Source organism: Bradysia coprophila (assembly GCF_014529535.1).
Source record: "Bradysia coprophila strain Holo2 chromosome IV unlocalized genomic scaffold, BU_Bcop_v1 contig_81, whole genome shotgun sequence".
NCBI lineage: Eukaryota > Metazoa > Arthropoda > Insecta > Diptera > Sciaridae > Bradysia > Bradysia coprophila.
In genome coordinates this window covers 603,605-618,133 of record NW_023503375.1, presented here as the reverse complement: position 1 = coordinate 618,133, position 14,529 = coordinate 603,605, and the positions used below count along the sequence as shown (strand labels likewise).

The following is a 14,529-nucleotide window of genomic DNA, read 5'->3' as shown; positions in this document are numbered from 1 at the left end:
ATATCTAAAGTAATTTTTAAGCGACTAAATTACAGTCGATGTCAGTGAAATTTAGACATGAATTTGCTTCAGCTGGTCCACTCATACAAACAAAACTTCTGATACGTCTTTACACTGTATTACGGTGGTACTGGTATGTGTGAAATTATTTTACTCGTATAAAGAAGTCAGGCATGTTTGCATGAATGGACCAGCTGGTAGATCGCTCAAGTAAAGTCATGTCTGAATTTCACTGACGTCCACTGTAACAAATTCTTTTTATGAAAATCGAACGAAGCATTTGTGACAAGAAATCATCTTCCAACGACCCAAAATAAAAACAAGTTCCAAAAATTATTCATGGAATGCAATCATGGTCCTTGATCGATCCATAAACTAATCAAAGCTAGTTGTCTTTAGTAGCATTCGAATCTCTTTTTTTTAAATTAAAAATTCGTAAAATCATATAACGAAATTTGGCAAACGATATACAAAAAGCATGCAAATAAGATAAAATCTGAACGACATGCGCTGCACCCTTCACTAAAGTGTGGCTCGGCCTATTTTATTCCATGTAAGCTTAATGCGATTTTATATTAAAAATTAGAATAAAAAATGTGTGTCTTCAGTGACATTTTCGGATACTTAGTCCATTCGCTCAACACAATCGTTTCTATTCGGAAAAAACTCGCATTTTCTCAGATTATTAAATTAAAAATTAAAAGAAGAAAAAACTATGCAAAGCGTTATAATGTTTGTTTGACTGTTCAAAAATTCATTTAATCTTACTGATGGTATGATCAACCAAGTCTAAGAAGACACCGACAACATCACCGGGACCCCATTGCTTTCCGAAAGACTCGGTCGAGCCTCCATAAACTTTTTCTTCCTACAAAGTTTATTTTCATTCAAATGTTTATTTTTTAAACGTTTTTTTTTTCTATGGAATGGATGTGTTGAGTGTATTGGTCTACAGAAAATATTATTTCTACAGTTCATCGGTAATTAAGTGCACACGTTCAATCAACACGAGCGTAACAAATCTCGTACGGTATTGTGTACAGACTGTTGAAAGTATTACCGATTCATTCTTTTGTCTATTCATTCTTTCGTTGATTCATGCATTCAAATTTTCATTCATTCGCTGAGTTTTGTTGTTTCTAAATGAATTTGAAATATGCCAGGGAAAAGACGAACAAAGATGTAGAGGACGCTTTTTTCGATATTTTTTTTTAAAGAAGCCGAGTTAGGCGTTGGTGCCTAGGCCCCAAAACCAGTGTCAGATATTTTGGATCTTCCATACCAAGCTGGTGGTAAGTAGTCAAAAGTCGATAAATGGGGTTTTTTAGTCCGGATTTCATTTCCGTAAGGTGACGAGAAAGCTGTGGGAAAGCTGAGGTCGAGTACTCCCGGGGCAAAAACTTCAAAAAATTAGATGAAAAACGGCCGAAAATATGACATCCGGAAAATTTTTCAGAATCGATGGAACCTCGGTGAACTTTAACGAGGGCTGTAACCTCTCTAATGCAATTATTTGATTAAATTATTATTTATTGTGAATGTGGAGGACCTCAGCTTTACAGCGATATCAATATGTAGTTAGTTATTGAAACCCTTTTCTATTCGATTTTATCAATACTCTCTATCCCGTTGTAAATCTACCCGAATTTACCATCTATACGTTAAGTGTTATCATTGAAAAATAACGTTGCTCCAGAAATTTTAGATATGTTACTCATCATCTGCTGCAGACACGACGACAAAAATAAGCGAAGAGCTACATTGAACGTGTTCTTTTATACCGAAATGAACGTTAAAACGAACGCAGTAAAAGATTTTGTATCAAGCCGTTGCAAGTGATTTACTTAGAACAAAAGAAGTAACAGATTCGATAGTTGTAACTGGTCGTACGATTGCCATTTGTGGAAGATTCCTTAATATTGATTATTAGGATCTTCCCGTTGGTAGTAGTTGGACAGATTAACAGATTTACCACAATTTTAATGCAAATGAAGAGGAGAAAGTGTGTAGTCACACACTGTGTACATAAATACTGTTGGTGTTCAGTGTTTGACGACAGTCGATTTGCCGCAGTTACGTTTAAATATACAACCATATTGTCACACTGACTCACTGACATACAAAGTGTTAGCTTCTAAATTGATCCGAATATCTTAATTGGGTTAAAAACACAAAATTTTGAGTACTGTCTGTAGCTCTACGACATAGTGGTAAGTACTTTCTTGCAATAATTAGCATTTGTGAGGTACAGATCGACGACACAATTTTTCAACGAGTAGACTCTTACTAATCGACTGTTCAGCAACATCAATGAAACAACCAATGACGTCGTTTACATCGTAATGCAGCCCAAAAGTTTCTGCGGTTCCGCCATGAATTTTATGTCTCTAAATAATTGCGGGGAATTTTCCTTTACAAAATTTATGTGTTTCAAGTTCTGATTTTGACAATTACTCAATCCTCATTGAAATTTAAACTTTCATGGCTATCATTCACACGAAAATGGCTCTAGCTACGCTACTCACATTATAACCGTCAAATGCCCAAGTGGTTTCGTCAGCACCTAACATTGCTCCAGGACTACAATCTGCTTTAGCCCATCCGACCTACGTACAGAAAAATGGAAGTGATCGGAGCTACTAGAAAAAAAAAACTCGAAGATCGGTACTTACTCTCATCGGACCTGCTGTCAGAACTTCAAATTCGAAGTACCATTTGCCCGACGTTACAGCATAGTTACGTTCAACGCGATATGTACGAAACGCTGCAAACTTTAGTCTTAAAGCTTCTGCCAATAAGGCCTCGTTCCCTTCGCCAGTTGGTGGATCCAAATTGTAGCCGTACACCAATAGCGTTCGTACAGTCTCGGAGGCTGTATCTCTGTTTGCTTTTTTGATTGCCTCGTCAACTTTAGCATACGGTACCAGATGTGGACTGCGATGATTATCTGAGTCTTCGTTCAGTCCATACGTCCATCCTTGTTGTATTCGCTCCTTGGCCCATAGATTGTGTGTGTTTTCGGCCAGTTGATCGACAAGATCTTCCAATTTCGGTGTTAAGGATACGGCACTCAGATCTAGCGGGGCGGGCTTGTAACCGTTTGCTTGCATAAACGGCTCGTTCGGTAAACGAATGGGACGAATTCTCGCTGGTGGTTTGTCCATTGTTATGTAGTAACCGAGAGCGATAATCGTTCTGAAAGGACAAATTGAGTAAACGGAAAACAGAACGAATCGCTCCGACTAACTTCAACGTTTGTACGGCCAACTGTGAATCGTAACGTTTTTCTGCATGCGGAAGTTTCTCGAATTGCGTCAAGCAAGGATGTATTCTGTGCAAATCATCTCTACGTTCGCCCCAGGTCCATCCAGCCTCAATTTTATTCAACGCCCACATTTCGTGGATATTTTCCGCTAATTTTTCTTTGATCGAATCGACAGAGCTCGGCAATGCTACGGTTGCAGTATCGACTGGATTTGGCACAAACGGTGTATCGTCTTCAATTAAAAATGGCCCCGCCAAAACATTCTTGTTCAAATTGCCGAAGTAAAAACAGGGATCGAGACTGAGAATCTGATGAGGCATTAGGCATTGTACAAGTGGCGAGAATCCCATTGGTGGAACATATTTCAGGCGACCGTGATCTCCTCCAAGTAAAAATCGACAGCTAAAATCCGTAAAAATATTTGGAATGACAAAGAGTTGCGGAAATGCCGATTTCATACCTCAGTTTCGATGAACAACTCATGACTGGAAAGAACATTCCGTCGAGATTGAAATCTCTAAAGTTGGAACGAACCCTCGCTCCGTTAAATGTGAAATAAATAATTGGAACACTCAAATCGAGTGCTACACCGACTACGTCATTTTTACGTATGTACGGTTCCAACGGTAGATCTGAAAGGACAGCTGTGCTCTTACCGCCTGTCCATAGAAATGCACCATCGAAACCGAACGAGTATAAATCATCTCCTACACCATTTCCACCCCATTTTTTTCCTCCGCCTGGATAGGGAATGTACCTACGGACAAAGGAAACTTTTAGTACTCACTAAGGATGCTATTCGTTGTGTTGCTTTTACCCGGCTGTATTCGCCCATCCGATACGTAAATGCGGCGTCATGTGAGTGGTTTGCTCGATATGATCAACGGTGATTTCAAAGTACCACTTTTGGTACATGGACGATCCTTCTACACGACCGACAAATATATTTGGACGAATGCTGTGGATGAAAATTAAGTGAACCGGGCAAGCATCGACAAAATTTTGAAAAACAGTACCTGGCCACATGATCGACCAATTGGGTTTGCAACAAGAGATTTTTGCCAGGTAACAAATAATCGCAAATATTGTTCTGCGACGATCGAACCGCAACCCCGTTACCCACGCATAGTGAACACAAAACATCCAGAACTTTGGGATCGCGGCCATGCTTTTCCAACAAACTGATGATAACTTTAATGTGCTCATCTCGCATCATATTCAACGCTTCCGGCGAATCGATGAGCACACAATGTAGCACGTCTAACATGCCAGATCCCTCACTGGACGCCTGCGAACCTAACCGCGAGAACAACCAATTCAATCGATTCGAATTGGCGAACTGTGCACAATTGGTGTGATTTCCCTTAATGATGGCGGCTAAGAGTTGGTACAGATAACCGGAAATCAATTCCCAGTTGGTGGCGGTTTCTTCGTTCACCAAGAATCCAGCTAGAAATCCTTGTGATGTAATGACATTGATCTTGTCAATGCCTTCCAAGATCAAATTGAGAACACCCTCCTCCTGGAACAAATCTTGACGATTGCGCAGTGCCCGGAAACGATTTTGTTTCTCTTCGTGCTCTAAAAATTGGAAAATTTTGTCATGAGTATCAGTCAGCCGTTTTATTGTACCCATTCAGTCCTATACCCATATCATCGGGAGGTTGTGTGAAATAATTTATCAAATCTTCCAAACACGCAACCAATTCGGCTAGGTTGACTGTGAGGAAGAACATCGAATGTCTACGATTTTGTGTTAACGTTTCGAGGCCACTGAAATTTTTAAATTGAATTGTTAATGCTCTTCACGGCGTTGATGGTCTTAAATTTGATTTACTTAATGAATTTCGTAAATAGACTGCTACACTTTCGAATGACGCGAGCAGTCTTCGATTCTTCTTCTTGGGACCGGGAGAAGTCCAGGCCGTCATCCATTTTACCTTCTTCGTGAAGGATTGCCTGTTTCTCTTCGACTTTTCCCACTCCTTTTTTCTTCGTTTCGTAAGATCTGGAAAAAATTGTGAATGGACCTGAAGTTTGCACGAAACAAGGAAGGACAATTTTCAACTCACTTGTAACTGACCCAAAATCCCGTTTCTGAATGCTGTAGTATAACAGTCGAATCACCATATTTGATGATTGGTGCACCGATTATTTCCAGATCCTTATCTTCGAGTACAATTTTTTGATCGTCCTTTTCTTGCCGGAGACAAAATGTTGTTTTCTGAAGATTGGCTTCTGTATGACGAAACTAGGGGAGTCGAATTTTCGTTAACAATTTTCTTCACTCCTTCATCGGTCAATTCACTCGACATACCAAAACAAGTTCTTTGCTATCGTTCACACCCAGATATCTTCCTGTGGTGATATGACGAATTCGCATCGGATGACTCCAGTTAATAAAACCTCCAGACCATTTTGTTCTTGCTAACTCTAATCGCCACAGTGATCTGGCCTGTGCCATTACCGAACCACCTTCATATATGACGATACTAAATTTCCATTCGGACTTTAAGTTAAACAGACAGAACAAATATTAGCAAAATTATTTTACTTCTGTTCAGGTTCTGGACTCCACGTTCCTGGTATAGTCAAACACTCGTCACCGCCATGCAGAAATCTACACACATCTCCACCGAATACGAAGCCCACATATTTCATACGAGATATACCCGTGCCGAAAGGTTGTACCGACCAATGTGTTACGTGAAAGCTGGCATTCACAATGGATAAATCATTCTCTTTGGTTGTGTGCTAAATGGATACAATTGATTTAGAGCCGTCGTCCATCCATCCAACGAATATGAAATCTTACCAAATAACGTTCAGTTGCAACAGACACCAAAATTAAATCATCTCCCACTCGTACTTTTTCACCTTCTGATCTCTGTTTACTGGCCGGATGTACCGTCCACCAGCACGCTTCACCTTGGCTGTGTTCTTGCAGACCAACATCGAAAGACAATTTGTCGTTGGACGATGATGTTGATAAGCATGCTAAGTACTTTGGTTATGGAAATGAACAAATTTAAAATAAAAAAGCTTTCCGAGGAAGGAGGAATAGTCCTACCATATCACTGTTTTGATGGCGTAAAAGAATGGCATTACCATACAGTAGAGTTCTGTGACCTGAACCCGTTCCTTTTCCCTGGTGGAAAATAGTAAAATTAATTTCTTGATAGTCAATGGTTTCGATATCCAAATTCAAAATCTTGTTTATATCTGCTAGCATTCGCGCTATTTAAATACAAAATTTGTTATTTTAAGCTTTCGACTGTTTTATTCAGCACGAGACTACTTTAGTGAGTGTGTTGGAATGTTCGTTTATTGAAGATAGATGTACATTATGTAATCTGTTTGTTTATTGCGGTTGTAACGGAGTATATTTAGGCGCCACTCAAAAATAAACTCAAAAACATAGAAAGTGTAGATAAGACGTTCGATTGCATAACATGACGAATAAAAGAGAGAATTCTTTATTTGTATTGCGATGTTCATGGAAAAGGTCATTTGCCCAAAGAATTCAGAGAGCCAAACCTGTCATCTGTTGTCGACAACGACAGCAACAATACAAGACAAGCTCTGGCTGATTAGGTCTTACATAGCAAAAAGCATGTTCAAAACAAATGAAGTAAAAGATTTTTGAAATCAATCTCTGAAAATTTTTGATCAATCTCTGAAAATCTTTGATCAAATGAAGTAATAGTTTGAACAAGTGTTTTGGAATGTGTCTAACTAGAATATTATGAATAAACTGCTCCATTCGGGGATTGAACTTCTGTTCAGCACACAAAAGGTTGACACTGATTGAGGATAATTTGTAACGATAACGTTATTCGACAATGCATTGTCGCTTTCAAATATATGGTGCTGAGAGGAAAACAACACTAGCGGACGGTGTGACAGCATTCGGGCGAATAATGGGGAAATAATGAGTGAATGGTCGAACGGTGGGACAAGATTTATCATTGTTGTTTAATCCTCGTGCCTTTTGAGCTTGTTGAAAAGTTTTCTTCCTCATACGTATCACCATCAAATCTGGATTTCTATTTTCACTAACTTAATTGTTGGTTAAAATGTAACTCGTATTTCTAGCTGATGCTGATACTCTATATGCATTAAAGTCAGAGCTTATTCAGGTTGATAAAATTAACTCTTTCCACAAAATAGTAGCCTCGATGCAGCAGTTAATTTATCGAGGTACTTCGTTAATGGTTAAATCGATCAGCTCTGATAAACTCTGACGGTAATCGAGCTTGATTGCGCTGTGCCCATGGGCGTCTGTCAGTGTTAATATGCTAATAACTATCGCTCATGAAGCATTTTTCGGCAATTTTAGATGGTTACAAATGCTTAAACATTAAACTGCCTAATTTATATCAAAAAGAATTCACATCTGAGGAATACAAACATTGAGGGAATTGGAAGGAAAGACTTTCAACACGAGGAATTAAAATAAAATCAATAAATCAACGGAACTTTCTTGCATTGTTCTTCGACGTTAGACCAAATCAATTCAATAAATTCAACATTGTTTAGGCGTTGTTTTACAGCCAGAGTGAAGCAAGTGCCGCGAATTGCTCAACTTTGAAGCTCAAGGTGTGATTAACCGTTTTTCTCCACGAAAGCAAAAACATCAATATATTACACAATTTCTACAAACAAAAACGAATGTGACAGTTCGGGGAAGAAAATTTAATGTTTTTCTTCACTGTCAAATAAAGAGGGGAGAAAATAAATAATTTCTTTCCCGAACTGTCATCAGATGACAAGTCGTTGAGTGGAGAAAATAAGGTTAGTCACACCGCACATATGAACATCGAGGGAAAAAAGTAAAAGTAAAAAGTCAATCGGTAAAGGACGCAGACGGGTATGAAAATTGTAAGTCTGTTCCGCATATCGAATGAAATTGTAGTGATGAATAAGAACTTGTAACATTAATTTGTTACCATTAAAATCGTATCGTACAAGAATGAAAGAGCACCACCAATGAAAAAGTTCCAGACGAAAATAGGTAGAGGAGTTATGACCTTTGATAAAACGTAGATTGTCTAATCGACAGTAAAATTAGAATTTTTAACTCAGTCTAATCGAACATTTGCAGCTAGTTTGACTTGCATTCACTTAGTTTTTTCAAAAATGAAATTAAATTCATTTGGTGTGTTGTCGATTACATTGGTGCTTTCGTTTCTAATCGATTCCGTACTTTCCGATACCACGCAATCCACGACGCTACTAAGTGAAACAACTCAAAGCTATGATGATTTGAAATGTGTCTCTCACTTTGAATACAACATGTTGATCGATTCATTCATTAAACAAACGGCGAAGGAAATTCAACTAAACCATTCGAGTGATGCAATGGAAATACTAGTTAGAATTTCACCTGACGATGACCGTTTCGTTCAGGACATTTTAAAAGAAGCACTAAAGCAACCCGATCTCAAGTTGTTACCGTTACTGGAATTTCTCAATCAAACAAAATTGCCAGCGACAAAGTTGAATGGTTTGTTGGATATGTTTGCTCATGTGAATAATACCGAAGAAAAGCCGGATCGATTCAGCCATAACTTTGGCTCTGGAATGAAAACTGTTTTGAACTGGTTGGATTTGGAGTATTTTACACGGTACTTTGTGGATGAACAAGTTAACAATACCGACATATCGACAGAGGCTGTTGCACTTTTAAGGGAAGTGCAAGATAAAGCGAAGAGTGCAGTGTTAAAAAAATCGCTAAAAACATTCTTGGACTTCAGCTACAACAATCGATTTAATGTCAATTTTGGTTCGGAACACATATTTTTCATAATCAAAATTTACTACAACAACGGGACGACCATTGCAAATATTGTTGAACATTTGGAAAAATTGTTCCCATCCTCTGGCCTTGCGATGTGTTGGTCGATTACCGCACTGTATAATTTGATCGAAAATAGCGAAAATGCGAACAGAACCTTCCAGTTGATGCCAATAATGAAGCACACGTCGTCGTTTTGTCTTGAAAACTGGAAATTAAAGGATGGCTCAGTCTTTCAACGGATTTTCTCGGAAAATTATTTTCATTTGAAAAACGTGTACAACAACCAGTATTTGTACAGTAAACAAAACAAACGCGTTTCGTCTAGTGGGAAGAGTTCGTTTATCATAAAAACTGTGTCCGAAATCGATTCGGATAAAATAAATTGGAAATTCGGATCGTACGAAGATTTTCGTAGCGATCGCATTGTGTTAACAATAAAAAATGAAAATTTTGAGCGAAACTCTTTACGTGCTTTACCTTGTCTAGTTCACGATGATGAATTTGTTGTACGAATGGAAAATAGCAAATATTACGACGATAACATGATTAATAACGCATGGAGTATTGAAGTTGATGATATTGGTAGCGATCGCTTCCGCATCAAAAATGATCTTTCAAAATCGTATCTTGGTGTTAGCATGAACAACAATCAGAGCAGCGTAATTTTAGTCAGAGAGTTGAATGCAGAAAATTATGACAGTGTCCACTGGACGTTGGAGGGAGACGATGAAGATTATTGAAATCGAATATATTCTCAATTGTTGAATAAAAAGCTTTGATTCGTTTTTCGGTAACGTTTAGTGAGTTTTCCTACCAATCCTAGTGGTAAGTGGAAGTGAGACTGATTGGTTCGTTCCATGCGATATCTTCGTTACGTACTTTGACATTATAATGAACTTTGGGGTATTTGTTGAATTAGCTGCCTTAGAGGATTTATAAGTCTCGATAATACTAAAATCTAGGGAAAGCTAACGAAATCCTTTACGGATTAAAGCGTGGACTGTGCTAGTTTTTGAATTACCTCAATGTTTCACCTTAACTTGTTTGTAAAACTTATACCGTTTATTCGCAATATACAGGCAATATACAGGATATGCTTGGTTATACGCAATGGGTAATAGCCATCATAACTGAAATAGTGATTTTATCGGAAATCCATCTGTTATCGACAACAACGAGAAAGCCAGCAATGTGATCAGCCTAACATTAATATTTATTTCAAAATGTTTGTTGCAACTAATGAAGTACAAGATTTTGATTGACAATATTTGAATCAAAAGTAGTAACAGATTCGACAATAATTATCCTGATGATATTCAAGTCGTATGTGGAAGGTTAACATTATACATTCAGTGGTCTGTGAAGAGAACAATGCAAAGAAAGCAACTGGGGATAAGGACGGCTCAATGCTTTCAAAGGCAAACATTGTGTTATTTTTTCCGTCAATACTTGACTTGAAACAGCTTCACGTTGTAAAGTCACAATTTCCGATTTAAAAAGAAAAACTAAGTGGAAAATGATTATGACCTTAGATACTCACTAATGAATCTCCTTCCTGTAAAATTAACCGAAATAATAAATTACAAATAAAATCAATTTTGAAAAATCTATTACTACACTAAAATTAAACCGCCGGCCCAATTTATTTTCGCAAAATAACAAAAAATAACAAAAAAAGAAGAAAACGTCCGATCGATTAGACCACATACTTTACGCACTTCTTTTCCCATAAAATTTTATTTAAAATAATTTTACAACAACTCACCGTTTCCGAACCAGAGGCTGTAACCAATTCCTGCAAGGCACGCACTGACAGTGCCTGTTCGATTACGAAAACACATTGCGATAGATCCGGTGGAATATTCTTATCGGCAATATTTTCGAGGAAACAGTGACGATTGCCAAATCCTTCAGCTGCTAAACATACACGTTCGCCTGTTGCTGTACATGATAGGCAAACCATGTCTTCCTGTAATTGTAAATAATTAATTAAATTAAATAGAAGACAAAAAAAATTGTTTGTGCTTTGACAACGGAGAATGGGTATAAAGTGTACTGTGACCCAGTATATCACGTTTCTGATATTTGATTTTCCTGTGTTTAAACCAAAAAACAAAGTCCATCTTATGGGTGGTCTCTTGACTGATGAAGTTAATAAAAGTTATTGAAACATTATTTCATTTTAACTTCAAAGTCCATTCTCTAGATTAAGACCAAAACATTTCAAAGGCCGAGTGCAATGAATTAAAAACGACTGGAAAACTTCCAGTTGAATTTCCACTGTGGAAAGAGAAACAATAAAATCGAAGACTTAGCTTAGCAGCTAATACCACAGGAAGTGGGCTACCATCCAAAAATACTTGGAATCTTTACCTCTCTTGTAAAACAGAAATTGATGCATTGTGCCTCTTGATTTGAATTTGAGGACTAAAAAAGTATACCTGTTGAGTTGCAGGTAATCATCAATTTTTATTAGTTTTCGGTACTTTAACCAAAAGAATGTAAATTAGCTTTCCTCGTATTCGTTGCGAGATTTGATTGGGTTTTACATTAAAAAAACTTTTTTTTTTATTTGTATCCATCTTCAGCTTAACTTGAGTTCAAATCGATCAAATTTCCCGTTAGAAATAGGTACACGTTCGTCAGAAATATTTCTGTAAGGTTACAGGTATGACAGGTATCGGCATACCGAAATGCATTATTATGGGACATAACAAAAATTTAGGGAAATAGTCTTTCGGCAATAACACCCAGTAGACGGAATGTGGCTTCAATTCCCTTTCCTCTGTTCTACCATTTCATTGAAAGATGTCGCTGCAACAAAGCCAATTTATTTTTCACCCCACGGATTTTAGTCCATTTAAAAACTAAGTACTGTTCCAGAGGCCCGAGGTCAGGTGCAGTGCTATACGATGGCACTTTATTTGACTAAAATCCGTCGAGTAAAAAATTAATTATATTTTCTGTTGACATCGGGCTTGTTGCAGCGACATCCTTCGAAAAATGGCGAACTGTAATATTTCAAATAGAATTGAAAAAAGTGAACTGATGAATTCCTCCCTTGAACATTGGATTGATTTTGTTCGACCCAAAATTTCTAAAAGGGACTCAGATTTATTTAAGTCATCAAAAAACCAGTCAAAAAAATTTTTTGCTCCCAGATCTTTCGGTCGATATTCTCCATCTACGAACTTCAGGAATTTTTTTCCTCGTCATTTTCTCAGCATTTTCCATTTTAGCTAACATTTAACACATTTCACATAAAAACCAATCATGGTGAACTTAAGGACATATTTTCAGACGTAAGACCCTTGACTTTACAAACACTGGAACTATCGAATTGTCCTGAATGTTTCATTAATTTTGTTTGTTGGCGAGGAAAATTGGTTGAGATGGAGTATCGATGCTATCCTTTATCCATTTAAACTCTCATTTTAATTATCGGCCATGCCATGCCGTGGCCCTGACCATAACTTTACTTTTTATAGTGTCTGACTACGATACAGATATTTATTGTCTTTCCATCTATGAACCGGACACAGTTAAATGTACCTACACAAATAGTAATTTATATGTAAGAGAAGCTACGCACCTTTCAAAACTAGTCTCATTAACAACGACAACAATAAAGCTTCCTCTTCCAACATCATATTTTACAAATTATTCAAAGCAATCTCAAGAACCTAATATTTTCTTTACTTAAATAAAACAATAACGAAACCTTACATACATCATCCTAACACAGGAACAATGTGTGTGCGCTCTATTAAACATTTCCTTCACCCCCGGGAAATATAATGCTTCATCATATTTCCGTAGTGTAAAGGTTTTCGTAATATAGCTTTTTGTATTACAAACAACATATGCCTGGTATTATTAGTCCTTGAACTATTCAACTATTCAAGGCCACCTTATCGTAATATTGTTTCGTTTTCTCATATTTCTTGGTGAATTTCTGCTGTCTTTTATGCTTCGCAATTCTATTAAGAAAATTGGAACCGGCAAAAAAACAATCGTTATGTCTGTCTGGCATGTCAACCTTGTTTTTCTTGTGTAATTCCATTTTCGCTGGAATTTATGTATTCTTTTATAATTCGACATGTTGGAATGATTTATGTCTTCGGAAGAAGACTATTTATTAAGTAGTTTCAGTTGTCTAGGCGTCGTCATATACATCATTTATGGATAAATGTAAATCAAGACTTGAAGTTTGTGGTCACCACAATGTGGCGTAGGAGTTTTAGTACAACAGTAGCTCATCACTCCACACACTCAATTTTGCCATTTATAAGTAACTATTTTTGTTAACTCGTCACTCCGTAAACTCAATTTTAGCATCTATATGTACGTACAGTACAGTTAGCACCAACATAATTTGTGACGCAGTTTTCTTCAGCCAGTACTCTCTCTAGCAAAGAAACTCTCAGCTCTCTGTGTCAAATTCACACCTTATTTCTTTGTATTCTACAAACACTCTTCCACATTTTGACTGACTGCGATGTAATTATATGTAAATTACAAAGGCTACTTGGTACTTTCCAAGGTAAATATAGTGAGGAGGTAATGCCATATATAACCGAATCAGATGTGCGGTGGTACGAAAGTTCGGTACAAACGCCATCTCATACCTTCGTTGAAAGCAAAAAATGGAATAGAAATTCGGCCATCTGATGTGAGACAGTGAAAATATTTTTGTGAAATACAAGTAAATCGTGGTCAACCATTAAAAAAAAAGATGTCAGTGGCATCGAACTTATGAGCTAGCCCGCGTGTCTGAATGGCATTACCTCCTCACTATATTTACCTTGATTCTTTCACCACCTTAATAAAAGTAGTTTGGTTGCTGAGAGGGTATTGCTTCAGCTGTTTTTCAGTTCAACTGGTCCACTCGTATAAGACAGTTCAAAAGCTTTCTCCAGACTGTGTAACTTGTAGAAGAATTTTTTTCCACAAAAACTTTGACCTTAGGCCAACTTTAGTGCAAAAATGTGACAACAGATCACACTTTCGCGGTCGGACCATTTCATTTAAGGTGCCAATCGAAAGGTTAAGGTTAGAGTTCAGGGAAGAATATAAGACACAAATTTTCGAACAAAATTTTTTACACGCCGTCCGACGGACTCTTTTGAAAATCGTCAATTTTTTAGGTAAAATTGCTGCTGCAGCCACTCAGTAGAATATTTTCGAACATATCGATATTGCTATACCTTGTTGACACTAGTATATGACCATAATTTTACATTTATCCGATTAGTTGTAGTTAGAATATTGCCTAAATACACTTTTGCACCATCCGGTATAGTACATTTTTCTCAGAGGTAAAAGTGTTTGAAAAAAAAATTCAACAAGTGACTTATAGTCCAACGAATCCATCCATACCAAAAAAAGCTATATCCGGAGCCCCCTTGAATTTCAATTGGTCTTCGGCGTCTTCGCAAAGTGGCTCTTAAAAGCGATATGGCGA

General features: G+C 37.3%; 1 protein-coding gene across 5 annotated transcripts in view; it reads right to left on the bottom strand.

Annotated features, from left to right (window-relative positions):
• Positions 1 to 14,529, bottom strand: part of LOC119072156 (ryanodine receptor) — a 57,086-nt gene that overhangs the window by 29,406 nt on the left and 13,151 nt on the right. For 3 of the 5 annotated variants that reach the window (XM_037177309.1, XM_037177311.1, XM_037177310.1), the window contains exons 3-17: positions 10,831 to 11,034; positions 6,336 to 6,413; positions 6,081 to 6,269; positions 5,820 to 6,019; positions 5,583 to 5,757; positions 5,338 to 5,516; positions 5,103 to 5,273; positions 4,914 to 5,038; positions 4,282 to 4,846; positions 4,083 to 4,223; positions 3,726 to 4,022; positions 3,248 to 3,667; positions 2,673 to 3,195; positions 2,526 to 2,606; positions 769 to 868 (exon numbers count right to left, since the gene is read on the bottom strand). In XM_037177309.1, coding sequence (XP_037033204.1) covers positions 769 to 868; positions 2,526 to 2,606; positions 2,673 to 3,195; positions 3,248 to 3,667; positions 3,726 to 4,022; positions 4,083 to 4,223; positions 4,282 to 4,846; positions 4,914 to 5,038; positions 5,103 to 5,273; positions 5,338 to 5,516; positions 5,583 to 5,757; positions 5,820 to 6,019; positions 6,081 to 6,269; positions 6,336 to 6,413; positions 10,831 to 11,034 — 3,448 coding nt within the window. Of the gene's footprint in view, positions 1 to 768; positions 869 to 2,525; positions 2,607 to 2,672; positions 3,196 to 3,247; positions 3,668 to 3,725; positions 4,023 to 4,082; positions 4,224 to 4,281; positions 4,847 to 4,913; positions 5,039 to 5,102; positions 5,274 to 5,337; positions 5,517 to 5,582; positions 5,758 to 5,819; positions 6,020 to 6,080; positions 6,270 to 6,335; positions 6,414 to 10,605; positions 10,621 to 10,830; positions 11,035 to 14,529 lie in introns of all 5 variants that reach the window. The other 2 variants (XM_037177308.1, XM_037177312.1) reach the window with 1 other exon arrangement.